The sequence below is a fragment of the Thalia democratica genome, chromosome 2, assembly GCF_965202585.1.
Source record: "Thalia democratica chromosome 2, ktThaDemo2.hap1.1, whole genome shotgun sequence".
Classification (NCBI taxonomy): domain Eukaryota; kingdom Metazoa; phylum Chordata; class Thaliacea; order Salpida; family Salpidae; genus Thalia; species Thalia democratica.
The window spans coordinates 12,834,670-12,852,551 of record NC_139166.1 but is presented as its reverse complement, the minus strand read 5'-3'; the positions used below and the strand labels follow the sequence as shown (position 1 = coordinate 12,852,551).

The 17,882-nt window shown below is 27.1% G+C and overlaps 1 protein-coding gene across 1 annotated transcript; it reads left to right on the top strand.

Annotated features, from left to right (window-relative positions):
* Positions 1-7: 7 nt before the first annotated feature.
* LOC145829475 (ribosome biogenesis regulatory protein homolog) lies at positions 8-8,457 on the top strand. Its single transcript, XM_082937277.1, has 11 exons — positions 8-180; positions 633-705; positions 1,093-1,131; positions 1,341-1,379; positions 1,627-1,677; positions 1,906-1,956; positions 2,245-2,323; positions 2,700-2,860; positions 7,321-7,512; positions 7,929-7,966; positions 8,208-8,457. The coding sequence occupies exons 1-11, from the start codon at positions 26-28 to the stop codon at positions 8,248-8,250; spliced, it is 921 nt and encodes a 306-aa protein (XP_082793403.1). The 5' UTR covers positions 8-25; the 3' UTR covers positions 8,251-8,457.
* The last annotated feature ends 9,425 nt before the right edge of the window (positions 8,458-17,882 follow it).

The following is a 17,882-nucleotide window of genomic DNA, read 5'->3' as shown; positions in this document are numbered from 1 at the left end:
CAGACAAATATTAGTAATTAACAAAATGGTGAGCGACATAGACAGGATACAGAAGGAAATCAACGACGAGATCTTGCAGAGTGAGAAGCTGATCTCAGTCAACAAACCCATTGAGATTGAATGCGACGTCGGTAACTTGCTGTCCACCGACGTCAACCCGCACAATGTGGATAAATTCGTGTTAGTTTTTAGTGTTTTTTTTTGGGTTTTACTTAGTTTGAAAATGCAAAACGGAAAAATTATGTTGTTTGGTTTTCCAAGGAAAACCTTAATTTAAAAAATCAAGAAATGAATTTGTGTAAGCTTTGATATCGTACTGTTATATACTACGGAAATAATAAAAATGTATTGGAGCTTTTTATTAAAGACATTGTTTATACTGCAGCGTTTTGTATAATTCTTAAGTTTGTGTGTGAAAGACAAATAAATATTTAATTCAAATAGTTTTACAGCCTACTAAAAATCATATATTTGTAGTAGAACTGAGTAAAATTTTCTCATACAAAAAGCTTATACTACGCCTTTAAATTTTTTATGTTAATTTCTATGCGATAAAAATTTAATCGGCTAAAAATAAGTCAAGTAGCTTTCAGCATAAAAATATTAATTTACGTTTCATTATATTTCTACAGTGAGGACAGCGAGAGATACTTCAAAGAACTGGCAAGAGACAACATGCAAGTCCTAGCTAATCATTTGTGGAAGGTTTGTAATAGTTGTTTGTTTTATTTATTTTAAGGTTATGAACATAAAAAAAACATGCCTTTGAAATAAGTGGCATTAGTTTCAAAATTACTAATTTTTCTTCAAGTATTTACTAAATGTATAAATTTTTGATAATTTTTTTAAACAGTGGTTTTATATAATTTGTTTTGTGTTTTGTGCTACTATAAAAGTATTACTTTAAAAGTACTGAATTTGTAGATAGATTATTTTGTATGTTATGTTATATTAGTCAATTCTAAACTGTTTCTGAAAACATTTACTACTTTTAAAACACTTTTTTTTTGCAATGCGAATAGTTATAAAACTTTTATATAACTCTTAATTATTTTAAATAACAAATATTTTATTAATTATTTATAATTTCAGCTTCCCATCGAAAGAGTCGACAACGTCTACATTGCAAAAGTATGTTTGTTTCAATTAAATTTTTTTAACTAATTTTTTTATTTTGCTGAAATACTTTATTTTTAGTTCAGTACTGTAATATTAAAAATTTAATGACAAATCTAAAGTTTGTCTTCTACCGTTTATACTACTTAATAAAAAATTATTGATTAAAATTAAAACATTATTGTTTATTAATATATATTGATAAGTTCATTAATTTTTTTCAGTTGCCTGCTGGTACCACCGTTTTGCCCAGAGAGAAACCTGTAAGTTATAAGTTTTGTTTTCAAATTTACAAATGGATATTATTTAAAGTTTAATTAGCATTTTGTATTGTAATAGACATTTTTAATATATAGAATAAAATTCAGCTGTAAATAAGATTTGTATCATTTATGGATTTGTTTCTGAAATTAAGTTTGATGCTTTTACCAATAAAAAAAACTACAGTTGATAAAAATTTACAAATAAGTTTGTTAAAAACTTAATAATTAAAATAATATGTTTTTACAGATTCCAAAGGACAAGCCACTCACAAAATGGCAGGAGTTTGCCAAATTGAAGGTTGGAAATTAAGCTATTTTTATTTGAATTGTTGTTAAAAAAATCAGTTTTTATAGTTAAAAAGAAGATGTAGTAAACTGCTATAAAAATAAAATTCTTCGTTAAAAAGCTTGAAGCAACACCAGTCACTTTTATTATCTATACAAACGTATAATAATGCCTTTTTTAGACAGATGGTTTTACACAATTAAAAAAATGTATTTATTTTTATAACTTATTTTGTTTCAGGGTATCAAGAAAAAGAAAAAGGAACGTATGGTTTGGGACGAGAAGTCAAAAGTAAGATAATTAAAAAAAATATTATTAATATTTATTCATTAACAGAATTTCTTAAGTAGCGAAAATTTCATAATTTAAATAGTTATTTATTCGTAAAAAGGTCTTAAACTCATGTAGAACATAAACAAACTCTTAAATAGGCTTTTTGATTTTATATAGCTGATACCTTAAGTAATTAATTATATATTTTTTTTTTTTCATTACTTAAACCTAGTATTTAACTAAATTTTTAATCTTATAGACTAGATGTATATTTTTTTGCCAATTATAAAAAAATGTATTTTACAGTCATACAAACCAAATTGGGGTTACAAGCGTGCTAACGACGACACTAAAGAATGGTGCATTGAAATACCCGGCAATGCTGGTAAGTAGTAATGTTTCGTAACCTATTTTATTGAAAGATTAATAATTTTACTAGTTACATCTTGTTGCTTCCAATAAGAAATTTTCTTATTACCGTGACATAATTTAAAAATAAGTTAAAATTCCCTCAATTATAAAGCTTTAAAAATGCATTAAACATAAACAATCCTGTAAGAGCATAAAACCCGTCATAATAAAACATATAACATGAAAATCTCCTCCTATGAAACAGATCCGATAGAGGACAAAACCCTTAAAATTTTAAGTACAAAAATAAACTGATAAGTATAAACCGCCTGTATAAACTTATAATTCAAAATCCCCTTAATTGAAACATTATTTTAAAACTCATAATAAAATCCCCTCTTGTGAAACAGACCCGATGGAGGACCAGTTCGAGAAGCGGTTGACGGCGAAGAAGGAGCGGATCGCGAAGAACGACGTGCAGAGGATGAGGAACATCGCCAGGAACCGGGGAAAGAAGGTGCCCGGGGTTGGGGAGACTTTGATGCCAGGCAAGGACAAGAGCAAGGATGAGGTTTGTAGTGACATTATAAGATTATTAACCATATAAAAATACACATATGAGGTGCACATGTGCTGTTTGTTAAATTCATGTAGTGTGATTAACACGAAAATAAGTTTGTGTTTATTGGGTGTGAGGAGGCGCTGGTGACTGGGAAGGATAAAAGCAAAGACATGAGTTGAATAGAAACTTTAAAACAGTAAGTGGTAATAGTAAGTGGTAAAATTGAAGTATATTAAGATATAACAAATACTATGTATGTAAGGAAAGTTTCGGGTGGGGACAGACACTGATGCTTGTGATAAACAAAAGTAAAAATAGTGTTTGTTGAGTTTGATTTAATAAAGTAAGAATAAAGTGTCAATACTAAAAGACATGTGTTTCAAAATTAGAAAAAAAAATAGGACAAAAGCAAATATTAGGTTGGAATTTTGGAATAAATGTGTTAAACAAAAAAAAAAGTTATAAAATTTAATTTTTTTTATAAACTTCAATACTAATAACGAGCTTTTTGATATAAAGCTAGCTAAAATATTATCTAATAATCCGGGTTAAAAGTTTATTAGTGTTTTTTATTACAAGAATTTCATTAAACTTGTTGAGTAGTTGTTAAATTTAAACTATTTCGTATGAAAATAATTTCTCAAAAGTGGTTAAATTAAAGTTAACCCAAAGTTTAAGTTAACCCAAAATTCCAACCTAATATTTTCTCTTGTCCTATTTTTTTCTAATTTTGAAACACATGTCTTTTAGTTTTGACACTTTTTCTTAATTAATTAAATTAAACATAATTTTTACTTTTGTTTAAGACAAGCATCAGTGCCTTTCCCTCCCCAAAACCTTCCTTAACTTTGTAACATACTTAACTTGTTATATTTCAATATACTTCAATTTTAATTTAATAAGACCTTGTTATTATATATTGTGGCTTTCAACAAAAAACAGCTTTTGTACTCAAATCACCCTAATCTTTGCAATTTCGTATTATTTCTCAGTACAGAAGTACAATTGAAGAGGATAATTTAAGAATTGTTTTTTCTTTGTTTGGTTTACATTTTTAAGAACAAAAGTAATGTTTTCCTTGTAGTCGAAACAAAGAAATAATGTATTAAGAAAAGTTAAAGTTTTTCGTCTGTTCGATATTCAACACTTGGATTAAAAACCAACTCTATATTTTAATTTGCTTTATATAAATTTATATATGAAGCTGTTGGTTTCAATTATTGACACATAATTAATCACAAATATTTCGAATTGTTTTTACAAGCTTAAATTCGAATGCATCAGTAAGCAACGTAATACATCAATTTTACAGTTGAAATCTTTTTAATTATTCATAAGTTGAAACAAAGCCACAAAAACTCGTTAAATTTAAAAGTTTTCGGTAGTATAAGTATGAAAAAATATTTTTGAAGTAATCTTTAATTTCATATATTCATATTCACACGTAATCTAAAAAAATAGCTTTAGTTTTTGTATTTTTTACAATCTTCAATTGTTAATCACCAACACAAACCATTTAAATATCTTATGACTTAATGTAGTTTCAGACTTTATTTTTAACAAAGTTATTGTAATTAACGTTTATGTATAAAGTAAGTTATTTTAAAGTATGTAGAAATAAATCTACTTTAGACAATGATATTAAATAATTAAATTCTATATAGTAATTATATGAAATTGAATTGCCACGTTATAATGGGTGCGTGGGTTTCATATATATAATAAGCATATTGAAGCACTCTTGTTATAAGTGCAATTCAAAGTGGTTATTTGTGTAAATGCTTTTTGATGACTACAAACTTTCTGTTGTTTATTTTTAAGTTTAAACTTGTATTTGACTTTTGTTTAAAGTCAACTCAAAGTTAAAATTATATTTTACCAATTTAAAAATTGTTTAAAAAACTTTAAAGTCTCAAAGTGAGGGTTTATTTTTCACCAATTCAAATGTACATAAATACTTTTTAAAGACAATAAACTTTCGGTGAATTTTATTCTGTCCCAGTTTAGATTATTAACTTCTTGTTTATGTTCAGATGTTAAACGCATTCATGAAGGGTTTTAGATAACTATATAGTTAATTGAAAGGTGTTTTGTGATGAAAGCAAGAATTTTTTGTGGGCTTTGAAGTATAAAAAACACAATGATAAAACAAGTAGACAAATATTAGTAATTGAATAAGATAATTAGTAATAAGATCTAAGTCATGGTAGAATTAATATTTATTGGAAAATGTTTTCCACGTTTAAGTTAATTTTTTTAATGTTATTAAGTTGAATCTGTCAAAGTTTAAGCTAATAAAAATTTTATAATTAAAAAATGGAAGTTATATAAATAACAGCAATTGGACTTTGAACGCATGCAGTTAATAATTAAACTTAAACTTGATTGTTTTTACATAATTTTGAATTGATTACGTATTCGTAAAAACACTATTTAAACAAATATCCACATTGAAAACCTACAAACACTAGTATATTTTTTATCGAAAACGACTACTTTTTAGTCGCGTCATAATTCGCTGACATTTCAAGTTTTTCTTCGTTCAATTATGACGTCACAAAAGCGCGTAAAGCCGTACTGCCACTGAATGTATAACATATAAAAAGTTGCGGATTTATTATAATGTGTTGTTGTTTGTTGCGGGTTTAAAATTAATAACAGTAAGCTTACAATTTTATTTATATATGTCTAGTAAATTTTTTTTTTTCTATTATGACGTCACACCCCACTAAAAAAATCACAAACAAATTATGACGGCATAATACGCCCTAATGTCACTGAAAAGCTCCCAAACAAAAAGCTGTTGTATATTGTGGCTCAAGTAGTTTTTAAATTAATAACAAGTAAGTAATTGCAATTCGATGGGCTGAACTTTCACGCTCGTGTGCATCCATGCGTGAAGTGGAAATCAAGCATTCTGATTGGTTTATTGATACACGTATGCGTTTTGAGCATATCAGGCTAATTGGCTATCTGTTTGATTTGTTTTAAATAAGTTTTATATATACTGGTTTTCATACGTGTCTTTTGTAACCGAAAAAAAATTGTCGAACTTTAGAACTTGCCTTAGTCCTTTTAAGCTATTCATTTTTATTAAATCATGTTTTTAAGCGTCTGTGTGAACAATCTGTGCAAATTGTAGTCTTTATAATTGTTTGTTTAAGAAAGAAGTCTTGAAAGAATAAATTCATTGTTTGTTTAATATACTTGTTAAATAATAAAATTTACTATTGTTTTTACATACTGTATTTGATATGTGCTTATACATGCAATAGTTCGAAGCAACTAATAGTTTTCAGCGACTTACTCAGCCAAAAGAATATTTTTGTAGTTTCTTGTTTTATGTATTATACTACAGCTGTACAAATCATTTATTCTTAGTAATCTTAATTTTTTGTGGGTTCTATAGAAAAAAAAGAAGTTAAGAATTAATAAAGTACATAAAATATTAAAAATAAAAATATATTTCCGTTGCTATCCAACAGCCAGCAATATTTAAAAAAATTAATTTTACTCCCTTGTACAGTTGTTTGTCAAACACTTTATTAATCTGAAATAGTTCTCTTATATTTATATCATAAAACATCTTATGATATATAAAACAAATCAAAAACACGTTTTATTCAACGATATTACCTACAGTTTAAACGTTAATTAGTTTCCAAATAAAAATTATTTTAAAACCTGACTTAGGCATAAAAAAGACAATTTAAATTCTGATATTTCTGCGTGATTGTAAACTATCTTATTAAGTACTTGAAATAGTTTTTTTTTTATCATTATTGTTTTATTAATTAAACTTTTTATAATATATTTTTACATTTTACATAATTTTTTGACAAATAGTTTTAAATACACCATTGTAGTATATACTGGCCATTAAAAAAACTTTCAACCTGTATTTTTATTCATATAACCTATAACCTTATACATCACTGTAAGCTGTGCGTCAGTCGCCAAGACAAGGACCTTTTTCATTGTTTTTAAATTTAAATTTAAACTGTTCAACCCTTATATTTTTGTACTTTGTTGTTCCATTAAGCCCAGCTGAAAATTTAAACCAGTTTTTGTTATTTTTTAATCAAACATGCTCAATTAAGCTTAGTTATCAAGCCATGCAAATTTTTTAACCATCATATAAATCAACACAGCTGAACAAAGCGTAAATTCTGAATTAAGTGTATATAAGTTCAATTGTTCAAATAAATATCACTTCAAACTGAGTCACCTAACCAAATTAAGTTTTTCAACTTATATCTGTTACAGCTCAACAAAGCGTTCCACCACGCTGAACAGTCAGCTGCTAGTTTGGCAAGATAATAAAAAGTAGTATACCTAAATAAATCAAATAAGTAACAACTAATTAAGTATAAATAGTTTCCAAAATTACATTTGTCTTCCTATAAATTCAAACTAAGTCTAACTAAGTCACCTACCAAGTCAGGTTTTTCAACTTATATCTGTTACAGCTCAACAAAGCGTTCCACCACGCCAAGCAGTCAACAGCCAGCATGGGAATGTTCGAAGGTGAGATGAAGGGAGAAAAGAAGGAGAAGGGAGTGAAGAGAAAGTTCGATCCGCTGTTGAAGAAGGGAGAAAGGGAGGAGCAGATGAAGCTGCTGAAGACGATGAAGAAGAAGGGAGGCATCAATGTTACTAAGGTTTAAATAAAATAAAAAATAGATTGGATATTATTTGATACATGTTACATCCCTTGATTAGTTATGGAGAAGGGTGGGATCGATTTTAATAAAGTTTATAGAAAATAATAATTATGACCTAATATTATTTTGTTTAAAAATAGTAAATATTGAATTTTGCTAAATTTGGAGGATTGCAATTGTTGCAAATAAAATATTTGGAATGAAAATTTTTTGATAAGTGGGGTAAAATTAAAAATTTTATAAAAAATTGAGTGTCATTTGAAACTTTTTTTTATTACAAATGAGACCCATTTGTGCTGTAATACTAACTATGAATTTTCAAACTTGGTAATAACTTACTGACAATAAAGGTTAAAAGTAAACAACAAAGTATTCCTTTTAAATTGTTTGATAAAATTTAATAATTTTTGCAGGCTGTTAATAGGGAAATGGGTCGCCTTCCATCAACGACGTGAGTTTTATTTTTTTTTTATTACTAAGAAACTTGAAATTTTCAATTTAAATTTTGTGAAAGCTGAAGATTATAAATAAATTTAAATTCTTTTAATATTATTTAACTGTTATCAAGTTAAGCTTCTAGTGATAATCAACAAGTAAAAGATAATGAATGAGTAGCTCAGGACTAGATTATTTTAACTTAATACGACTTTATGAGCAAATTTTAAAAATAAAATTTTTATTAATATCAACAGCGGAGGCAAGAAAAAAGGCGGTAAGAAGGGTGGAAGACGCTAGATGGCGATATAACGTCCAATTAGAACCCTTTATTTTGTTACATTCGACAAATTAGATCGTTTGTGATTTTAGATTAATTTTAGGAAATTTTAACTGCAGCTCTTTTAGTGAATACTTTAATTAATTTTAGAGATTTTACATGTTTGCTAGGTTGTTTTTAGTTTTTAAAATAGTACGATTATCTTTCAATAAATTGTTGCACGTTTGTTTATACCTTTGTATATTAATTTTAGTTTAAGTAAAGTAACATTATAGAATAAACAATGAAAAAATTAATTTTATCTGAAACTTCATTATATTAGTAGGTTAAAAGAAAAATATATGCCTTTTTTTGAGACTTTTTCAAATGACATTTTGAAAAATAAGTTAGCATAAACCTCAAGCTGTTTTTTTAAGTGTATTTTATTAATTTGAGTAACTTAATTTTAACAAAAAATAATTTAATCTTATTTTTGTATTATTAGTCTAAATTAACATGTATATAAATATTTATAATAACAATGAATTAAAAAGTTACTTAATTCAATCTAAAACACTCTGACGAGATTTACAAACAAAGAACTAGATTAAAATTCAACAGTAACAAAAATTAAAGTATAATGCTTGTATTTTAGAAGTGTATGCAAAAGTACTCAATTGTTGAGCAAATTTTACAATTTTTATAATGACTTCATACAATATGTCTTGGCACTATTTTACCTTCAAATGTCTAAAAGTCTTGAACTTTCTGTACATTTTAGACAGTATTGCCTCTCCATGAAATACTGTCATTTCAGTTTTTTTCAATTGCTTTAACCAAAAAGTTGCTGATGTGTTGTTCTAAAATCCTGCTAATTTATAAGTACCTTTAGAATATTTCAATAATGCACTTTAACAACATAAACCGCGTTTGCCGACAGCAGTCTGTTTAAGTAGTCCCAGGGTTGCCACACATTCAGGATATTTTGATTTTTCAAAAACTCCGGATAGTTTTAATATTTCTGAAAATCTCAGATCAGTTTTTTTTTCTTAATTTTGAATAAGATTTAGTGGTTTGGTCCAAAATTTTTTATTTAGTAACCAATTTTATTAAGAAGTCTTAACTTTTACGAATATATAAAGTTTAAGGATTTGAAAAAAACTTATGATGACTCTGGACAGTTTTTAGTCACTAAGGATAGTTTTTTTTTAATCAAAGAGTGGTAACACTGTAGTCAACGATGACAGCTGAAGATTTTGCGTTCATTCTATAATACTGATTGTTCCAGTCGCTTCTCCTGTAAAAAGTTTTTATGGTGCCAGATTTCAGTCCTTTAATATTTCATTTCTTCGACTATGTTGAGACACTGTCTCAACTTGTTGAAAAGATCTAAGTTGATTTAAATGAATCTTATTGTTCCACTCTCATATTATCGTAATCCATTTGCTTTCCAATTATCTTTAGTTTACTAATTACTTTTTTTCTGAAAAGCTTTAACAATCTTCCACTTGTGATACACCAAACTCCTCCAATATTTTGATGAATTGGTGCGTCAATGTCTTGGGGTTGAGAGAAAACTAATAGCTCAATCTAGCTGAACTATTGCCTCATTCTTTGAAATATTTTTAACTTATTTGTGATAGCAATTAGATATTTAGTTACACTAAGAGCAACTTTGATTTGAAAAAGTTATTCGTATATATTTTTCTTGCCTTTTACGTTGTTTATTTCTTTTTTGTTTAGTATGTATGAACCAAAGAGACTTGTAAAAGTATTTGTAGTTTAAAGTAGATATTATTAAATACTGTGAAACTATTTTATACAGCACCAACTTTTTTGTTTCAAAGGAATTTTTTGGTAGTAACTTATCTGAAAATAAATTAGTTTCAACTTTTTCTGAAATATAAACATCAAATAGGTAAGTTTAACTTTTTCCCTTTATAACAACGTATGGTAATTTACACTTTCAAATAACTAGTGATTAAAATTTATCAATCTCTATTTTAACTATTGTTCAGAGACAAAATCAAATTTATAATGTTTTATAACAAATTAAAGTTCAACATAATTATGTAGCGTACATTATTAAATGTTAATTCATGTTTTCAACATGTCATCAAAATATGATATGTGCGTTAAAATAAGCATAATAATCTAACATTATGTACTTTTGAGGAAACACATTATTTATTTGAAGTGACTTTTTTTAATTTAGCAATATAGACAAGCAAAATTGTTTGCTATAAAGATTTGAAACTTGTAAAAACTATTACTGAAATCATCATGAGACTAAAAAATTGTGTATAGATTTTGTATATTAATAATTGTATTTAAAACAGGCGGAATGCAGTTGTGATAAGTTCCTAATTTAAATGCTAATCAAAACAAATACAAAATGTGTATTTGCTCGATGTTCTGTAAAACCTAAAAATACTTGTCAAAAACTGCAGCCATCTTCTACTTTGTTGAGTGCTGATTTGTATCAAACAGTAAGCTTAGTTTTTCTTTTCACATAATTTTTTGTGGGAAAATAAAAACCTTTAACGAAAGTTATTGTCTGTTAATAAACTCTTGTTAATAGGTGAGGTTAAAAGACGAATTTGTAAACAACGACTATGAAACTTATTTTATGTTGAAAAAAATAAGTATCATGTATGGTACAAACAAAAGCTTAATAACAAATAATATCTAGGCATAAAATAATAAAGTTTACTTTTGCATGTGCGTAAACATTTTATCGAAATTGTTTTCGTAAGTAATTTTCACATCATTTGTAGAAGTCACTATCAAATTCTAATAACTTATACAAGATCTTAGGTTAACTACTTTACGAAAGAGATAATCTGATTTTGATAAAAATTTGTACAAACCATAAAATAATTCCAAAATGTGGTCAGCCGTGCAGGTCGCAAATTATTTTTAAATACAAAATGAATTAATTAATCCTTGGTTTTGACGTGACCTTTAAGATAACATTAAAAAAGAGGGATTTGGACAAAAAACTCAAAAGTTACGTTTACCGTTATATGTTCCTCAATCGTAATCCAAACTAAAAGCACTCCACGATATAATGGTGGAGACAGGCACACACCCATTTAGTCAGTTTGTAATTGAGCCTTATTTTGTAATAATTTATCGAAAAATAGTGTGTAAGGACCTGGCTTAAACATTATAGAAAGTAATAATTCGGATTTTGAAAAAAAAATTAAAACAATATGTTCTTCTAAAAGGAGGTAAGTATCCAAAACATGGTCAACTCATGCAAGTTTTTTATTATATAGTTTATTGAACGACGAAAAATACCTTCAAAATATTTGGTCCTAAGACCTGGAGCACAAAAATCCTTTTACTACTAAAGCATATTTCTAGTATATAAAGTTTTTTATAGACTGTGATTCATCTAAGAAAAGATATGTGTCTTTAATTGTACCTTTTGTATTTAACCATGTAAAATTAAAAAAATTTAGAAAGCCCTTCTCCAAATTATGTATTGTGGAAAGTTTAGTTCAGAATAATTCCACTTCAGACTACAATAAATCAAAGAAAACTTGGGAATTGTAAAATATTGATTTTTTAGGTTTCCATGAGTAGCCATTTAAGAAGATAATAAGATTTTTTAATAAACGAGCATTTTTATATATGTTAGCCCTATATTTAAGTCCCCCTTTAAAAAATACATTAGGATCAACTTGTATGTTAACTTCTCCAGAACAAAATTTAGACAGATTACTTTAGATATTTCGGAGCAAGTTACTTTTGGATAATTTTCAAAACAGGTGACAATCGATTGAAAGACATTTAAATAGCGTTGCGAATAAGAGATGGTGAAGCGACAACATCTTTCGGTTATAGATTCATAACTGTTATGTTCTAAAAGATGCAATGAAAATTTATCGAAATTCAAATGCTGACTGAGAACATAACAGGAGGTTAAAATAATAAACATACATATTTCAATCATCTTTTTGTTCTTGACTAATAACTTGTTTTGCTTCATTTTCAACGATTGAATAACAACTACTACTATATGACTTAAATGTATGTTATAAGATTGATGATTGTATTTAATTAAGATATTGGAAGTTTGGTGTGCGACTCTTCGGTTAAGAGGCCTTTTCGTGCACCCTGGTCCTTTTGCCCAATTGAGCATCTTTTCGTTTTTGTTCAATAAGCTTACTTTCTTGAAAAAATGTATGTTTATTTACTTTTAGGTCAATAATACATAAAAAATGAAAGAGAAAATAAAACTAAATAAATTGTTTTTGTGTCTAAGTTTTTTCACGAAATGCGATGCATTTGATTTTGCATGATACTCAGATGAATTTTTCGTTCCAAGTGTTCAAATTATGATTTGAAGAATGTTGCGATGTTTAGATGTAAAAATTTAAGAAAGAATCGAGTACAATGACTCGATGCGCCTCCATGTCTCAATGTATTGAAAAAAGCTGGCGAAGTTTTGCAGCGTTGTCAAATATGGAAACAAATTGTCCTCCAGGAAGAATGTCTTCGAAAGTCACGATAGTTTTCCCTGTGGACATTGTAGACAGATTTTATTGTTGTGCATGCGGCGCGCACAAAAGTTTTGTCGGCTGAAACCAAGCAACGTAAGGAGCATTGGCGTTCCAATGTGCAGTAAAAATCAAGATGTCTATAAATAAAATGACAAACTGCATTGGCATAAAAGGAAAAAACGGAGAGATGATATTTTTGTACAGACTGTATATTATATATTTTCTGAACAGCCCTACAAAATCATGACATTTGTTTGTTACAGATACAAAATAGATGTGGTAGGCAAAGCTTACCAAGTCAAGGAAAAAGTGTTAACATCAACTGCCACCAAACAATATTTTATCAAATCATAAAATATTTCAAGAAATTCACAATTTACTTTAAGATTTTCTATCAGCAGGGCATACCGTAGAGCAGTTCGACGGTTTTTAATGACTTAATAACTGTATCCATCAATTACTAAGGTTAGTAGAATTTTCTTACTTAATTTTTTTTTTTTGCATTTAAAGAAAAACATAACAGTAACATCAAGTTCAAATTGCTATTAAAAAAATTAAGGAAATTTGTGAAGTATTTAGAATCTTTTGTTAGCAAACACTTAAATTTATATTTTGAAAAGTTATCATAAAAATATATATCTTTCTAAAAAGGATGTTGTAAAAACTATGAAGTTGAATTTTCTGTCTATTTTTAGAATCCAAATGATCTATGAGCAATGAATTTATTAAAAACATCAACAAAACTTAGAAAAAAATCAGATAACTTCAAAAATCAATTATTAAATGTGTAATGTTAGGCTATTTTTCCTCAAAAGGACAAAGTAGCAATAAAACACTAGGTACGCTAAAATATGTCTTCAGCTTGAGTTTTTTAAAGTTAGAGTGTTGGCAAAGTAAAATTTATGTTTTTTCTTCAAGAAAAAATTGTTACTAAATAAAGCAGCTGTGAATTATTATTTATTCTCTGCTTACATTTTATTGTTGTAGAGCTGACAAATGTTATAGTGTACAATCTTTAAATGTATTCTTAACAAGTTTTTTCAATGTTATTGTAGAAACATTGGAACTTGAGATTAAATTTTTTTTTTCAACTGCTTAATTTTGACAAAAAAAACACACAGTTGTAAAAAATATAAACTCCTTTCTGCAAAAGATTTTCAACAAAAAGTTTGCAGATATCAATAAACGACTCGATAACCGAAAGGTTCTTTCGTACACCGGGTCTTTGAACCAAATATTTTGAGCGTTTTTTTGTCGTTCAATAAACTATACCAAAAAAAATTAACAAGATCACTGTGCTAAATGATATATAAACATTTTACACACAGCTTATAAAGAGTATAAATGAATTTGCACCATAACAATTCTGTAGAAAGTATTTAGCCATATAGTAATGAATTCTATTTGAATAAGAATTGAAAATGTTTGTTTTTTAATAAACGAAAGATCTCTTTAAAGTGCTTGTATAAGACTGTGACTGATTTTTTTTAATGGTTCTTACCATTTTTTATTTTTGTTATCTAAAATTCAATCCTGCCGGTCTTTAAAATCAAAAGAGGAAGACTACCTTCATCCCATTTTAATTTCCATACACTAATGTTTATAATTTTTTGATATTACTCGTGATAAAATACTTGTCTTTTATTGAAGCAAAGATATTAAAAAGCAAGGAAAGAGAAGTTTATTTATATGCTAATGTTTGAAACAAATGGAAATATGTCCACTTGATTTATTTTTATAGTATGCTTGTCAACTTTTTTTCAAAATTAATATAATTTTTAAACTAAAACTATTCAACAAGTTTAAATACTAGAATACCTAATACCAGTTAAAAGATAGGAATATTAAACTTAATGATGGTAGAAAATACTGACAAAATGAATAAGTTCATAAATGGTAACAAATCACATTAAATTCAATTTAAAACAAATCTGAAAACAAACAAAACTGAAGTCTGTAACAATCTTATCAGATTAGTAATTGATTTTGAAACTTGAGTGATCTTATTTAAGTAAGACAGATGATACTTATTTGATAGAACAAGTAAATGAAATTAGCTTGATAAGAAACTGTTCAAACTGAAAAAATTCAAAAATAAACATAATTCAACATTCCAGTGGTGAGTTCTATTGGTAAGATATTAATATACAAGCAAAGATTAAAGAACTCAATTTAACTAATTTAATTAAAGGGGAGAGTGTGTTCTCTGATGTTTCTCTACCTTAAAAAAAACTTGAAGCCAATAAGTGTTATCAAAATAACAATGTTAAAAGTTCACAATGAAGTTTTTGTAAACTATTTGTTATTTTATAGGTTAAGCAGAAAGTATGTTGCTAAAAATTTATACTGGTTTCAGATAATCAGTAAATAACAACTGAATAGAGAGAGATTTTCAATTTTCTGTTCATTGAAATTGCTTTAAAATAATTATCTTATGTACAAATAGATTGAGAAACATTACTCGAAAATGGTTACTTATCTCTATTATTACGTCACTATAATTTTGCTGAAGTTTATGATTGATCAATATTTTGAAACTTTCTAAAACATGTAAACTATTTTAATTTTAAAAGAGTGTCAGAGCAAAAAAAATACAGTAACTGATTCTCTATAAGCAATAAAATCTTAATTATAACCATTTACTTTATTCTTTTTTTTTAAATATTGTAAAGATGTTTTATCGTGTAATATAATTGTAAGAAAAATTATCAGTGAAAATAATTGTTTTTTAAATAATAAAGTATTTTTTTTGTTTTAGACATTTTTATAAAGTACAAAAACTTATAAACTACAGTAGCACATTTTTATTAAACATAATCAAATAACAAGAGTACTTTTCGTCTATGCCTTAGTATTTAACTCGTGGTTTAAAATTTTGTAATAACTGTAAAATAAATAGTAATAGCTAAAAAAATAGACTGTTAACAAATTAGTTTAAAATAACGTAAGTAAGTTAAAAACTTTCTAAATAAAGCAAAAATTAATCTGTAAAAAAATGTAACACAAATGTTTTACGAACTAAATAGAGTAGAGGTGGGCACCGAAGTTAAAATTGACCGGCCCGTTAATGGCAAGCAAAAGAAGTGGAATAAGGCACGTAAAAGGTAAAAATTTAGACTCACGCTTCTAAATCCAATTTTTAAACTAGTCTTTTTAAAACTAAATTTGAAACATACACTTAAATTAGGGTTCGGAAAACTGCGGCCCATGAATGTAAAACGTGGTGCCCCATAAAAGGCATTGCATTTACTGTACAGTTGAAAATGAAGAGGGAAATGAAAAAAAAATGTCATAGGTAAAGTTTACGAACAACTATACTAGATATCCGGGTAATTTTTGACGATTAAATATAATGATCTGGTTCGCCAACAACTGTTTTTTTCTTACTTTTGACCTGCTGACTGAAGCAATACTGAATCCTAAAATAGAGCATACAACTCATCAATGTAAATTCAAAGAAATAAAAAATTTGGAGGAATAGACAAGTGTCTCTTGTTTGTAAAGTTCTTGTTGAAGGGTAAAATGCAAACTGGTTCTAGAGTCTTAAAAATGGAATGATTACGTAGAATTAATATTATATCAAACTATAATATTAAATCATTTCGAATTGTTAACCAAACGTTGACCAATTGCTGGAATACTACTAATTTTCTGTAGTTTACCAACACCCTTTTTTTGTTAGATAAAAATTGTTTAGGTTTTGTAATTGAACTTTTTATAAATTTTGGTTACTTTGTTACCCACGTATGTTTGGTTGCGAACACAAAAAAATTATACACTAAATTGTTGTACTAAAGACTGGTAGTTTTTCTCTATTGTTAAACTTAAACAGTTTATTTGTTTAATACACTAATTTTAAATTAACTGATCTGTAATAGTTCTCAATCAATTTCTTCAAAATATTTTGGACAACTGTGTTGTTTGGTAATTTAAATCATACCGCGCAATTTTTAGGTCCGAATTTCAACAAAATAAACTTGGCCTTCTTTTTTTGCATAAGTCGACATTATAATACCCAGTGGATATCCTAGAGCTAAAAAAAGTTTTCCACATTTGTTAATCCTGCTATTTATTATTTTTACTAAGAAAAATCGTTGCTTTATACATAGGAAAGGCAACTTATTGAATTTACTTTTGATTGATGAAGCTATTTGAATTTTACGGGATTTATTTGCCACTTAAAGTACTTTTTCTATATATATTTTTATAGAAATTACGATTCACCCATTGAACTAAAACATATAAATGCTAGCTTGTTATCGATTGCATTTTTCATCTATGTAGTTTATTGAACGACAAAAACAGTTGTCAAAATATTTGGTCCTAGGACCTGGTGCACGATTTCCGGTTTTCGAGTCGCACACCACCTGGATACCTTTTAACTTCTTGTCCAGGACTGATTTCTAAGTATATTACTGAAAGGTAGCGAACGTGTCATCAACATATTGCTTACAACATATAGGAGAATCATCTTTAACGATTTGGTGTTCATGAAAACCAACGAAAACATTTAAAAAATATTTCCCTGAGTGAAAATCCCATTGAGATTGCATCAGTTTGTTTGTACATCTAATTGCTAAATGTGAATTAAATTTCACAACAGGCTAGCTTTAAAATTTGTTTTAAAACTTCTGGTTCTAAATTTTTTAGTGCTAACCTATTATTAATCAATTTATCTAAAACTAGATTAGTACTTTTCATTATTGGCAAGCTAATTTTTGCTAATGTTTACTTTGCTAATAAACTATCAAAGGCTTCATATTTCTAAAATCTAACTTTTTTATATAATGTATATAGGACAATTTAAATAAACATTTGGATATATTTTGCGCTAAACTTGTCAACATTTATTTAGCAAATATGATAATCAAGTGTTAAAGTGGGGAAAAGCAATAAAGTAGTAAGAAAAATGACTATTTGGTTATACTTGATTCAGCTATCTAACTTTGGTGTGCTTTTTATGTGATTAAAATAATTATATACTGGCTAAAAGTTCTACCTCTAGTTATTTTTCTGGTTGTCTTTAGTTTTGACAGGATAAATCACTATAACTACTATTTTTAAATATAAATTAGTTACAAAAGTATTAATAAAAAGTAATCCATTTAGCAATGTTAATAAGTATATTTATATTACATATACTTAAAAGTTCAAACAAACTT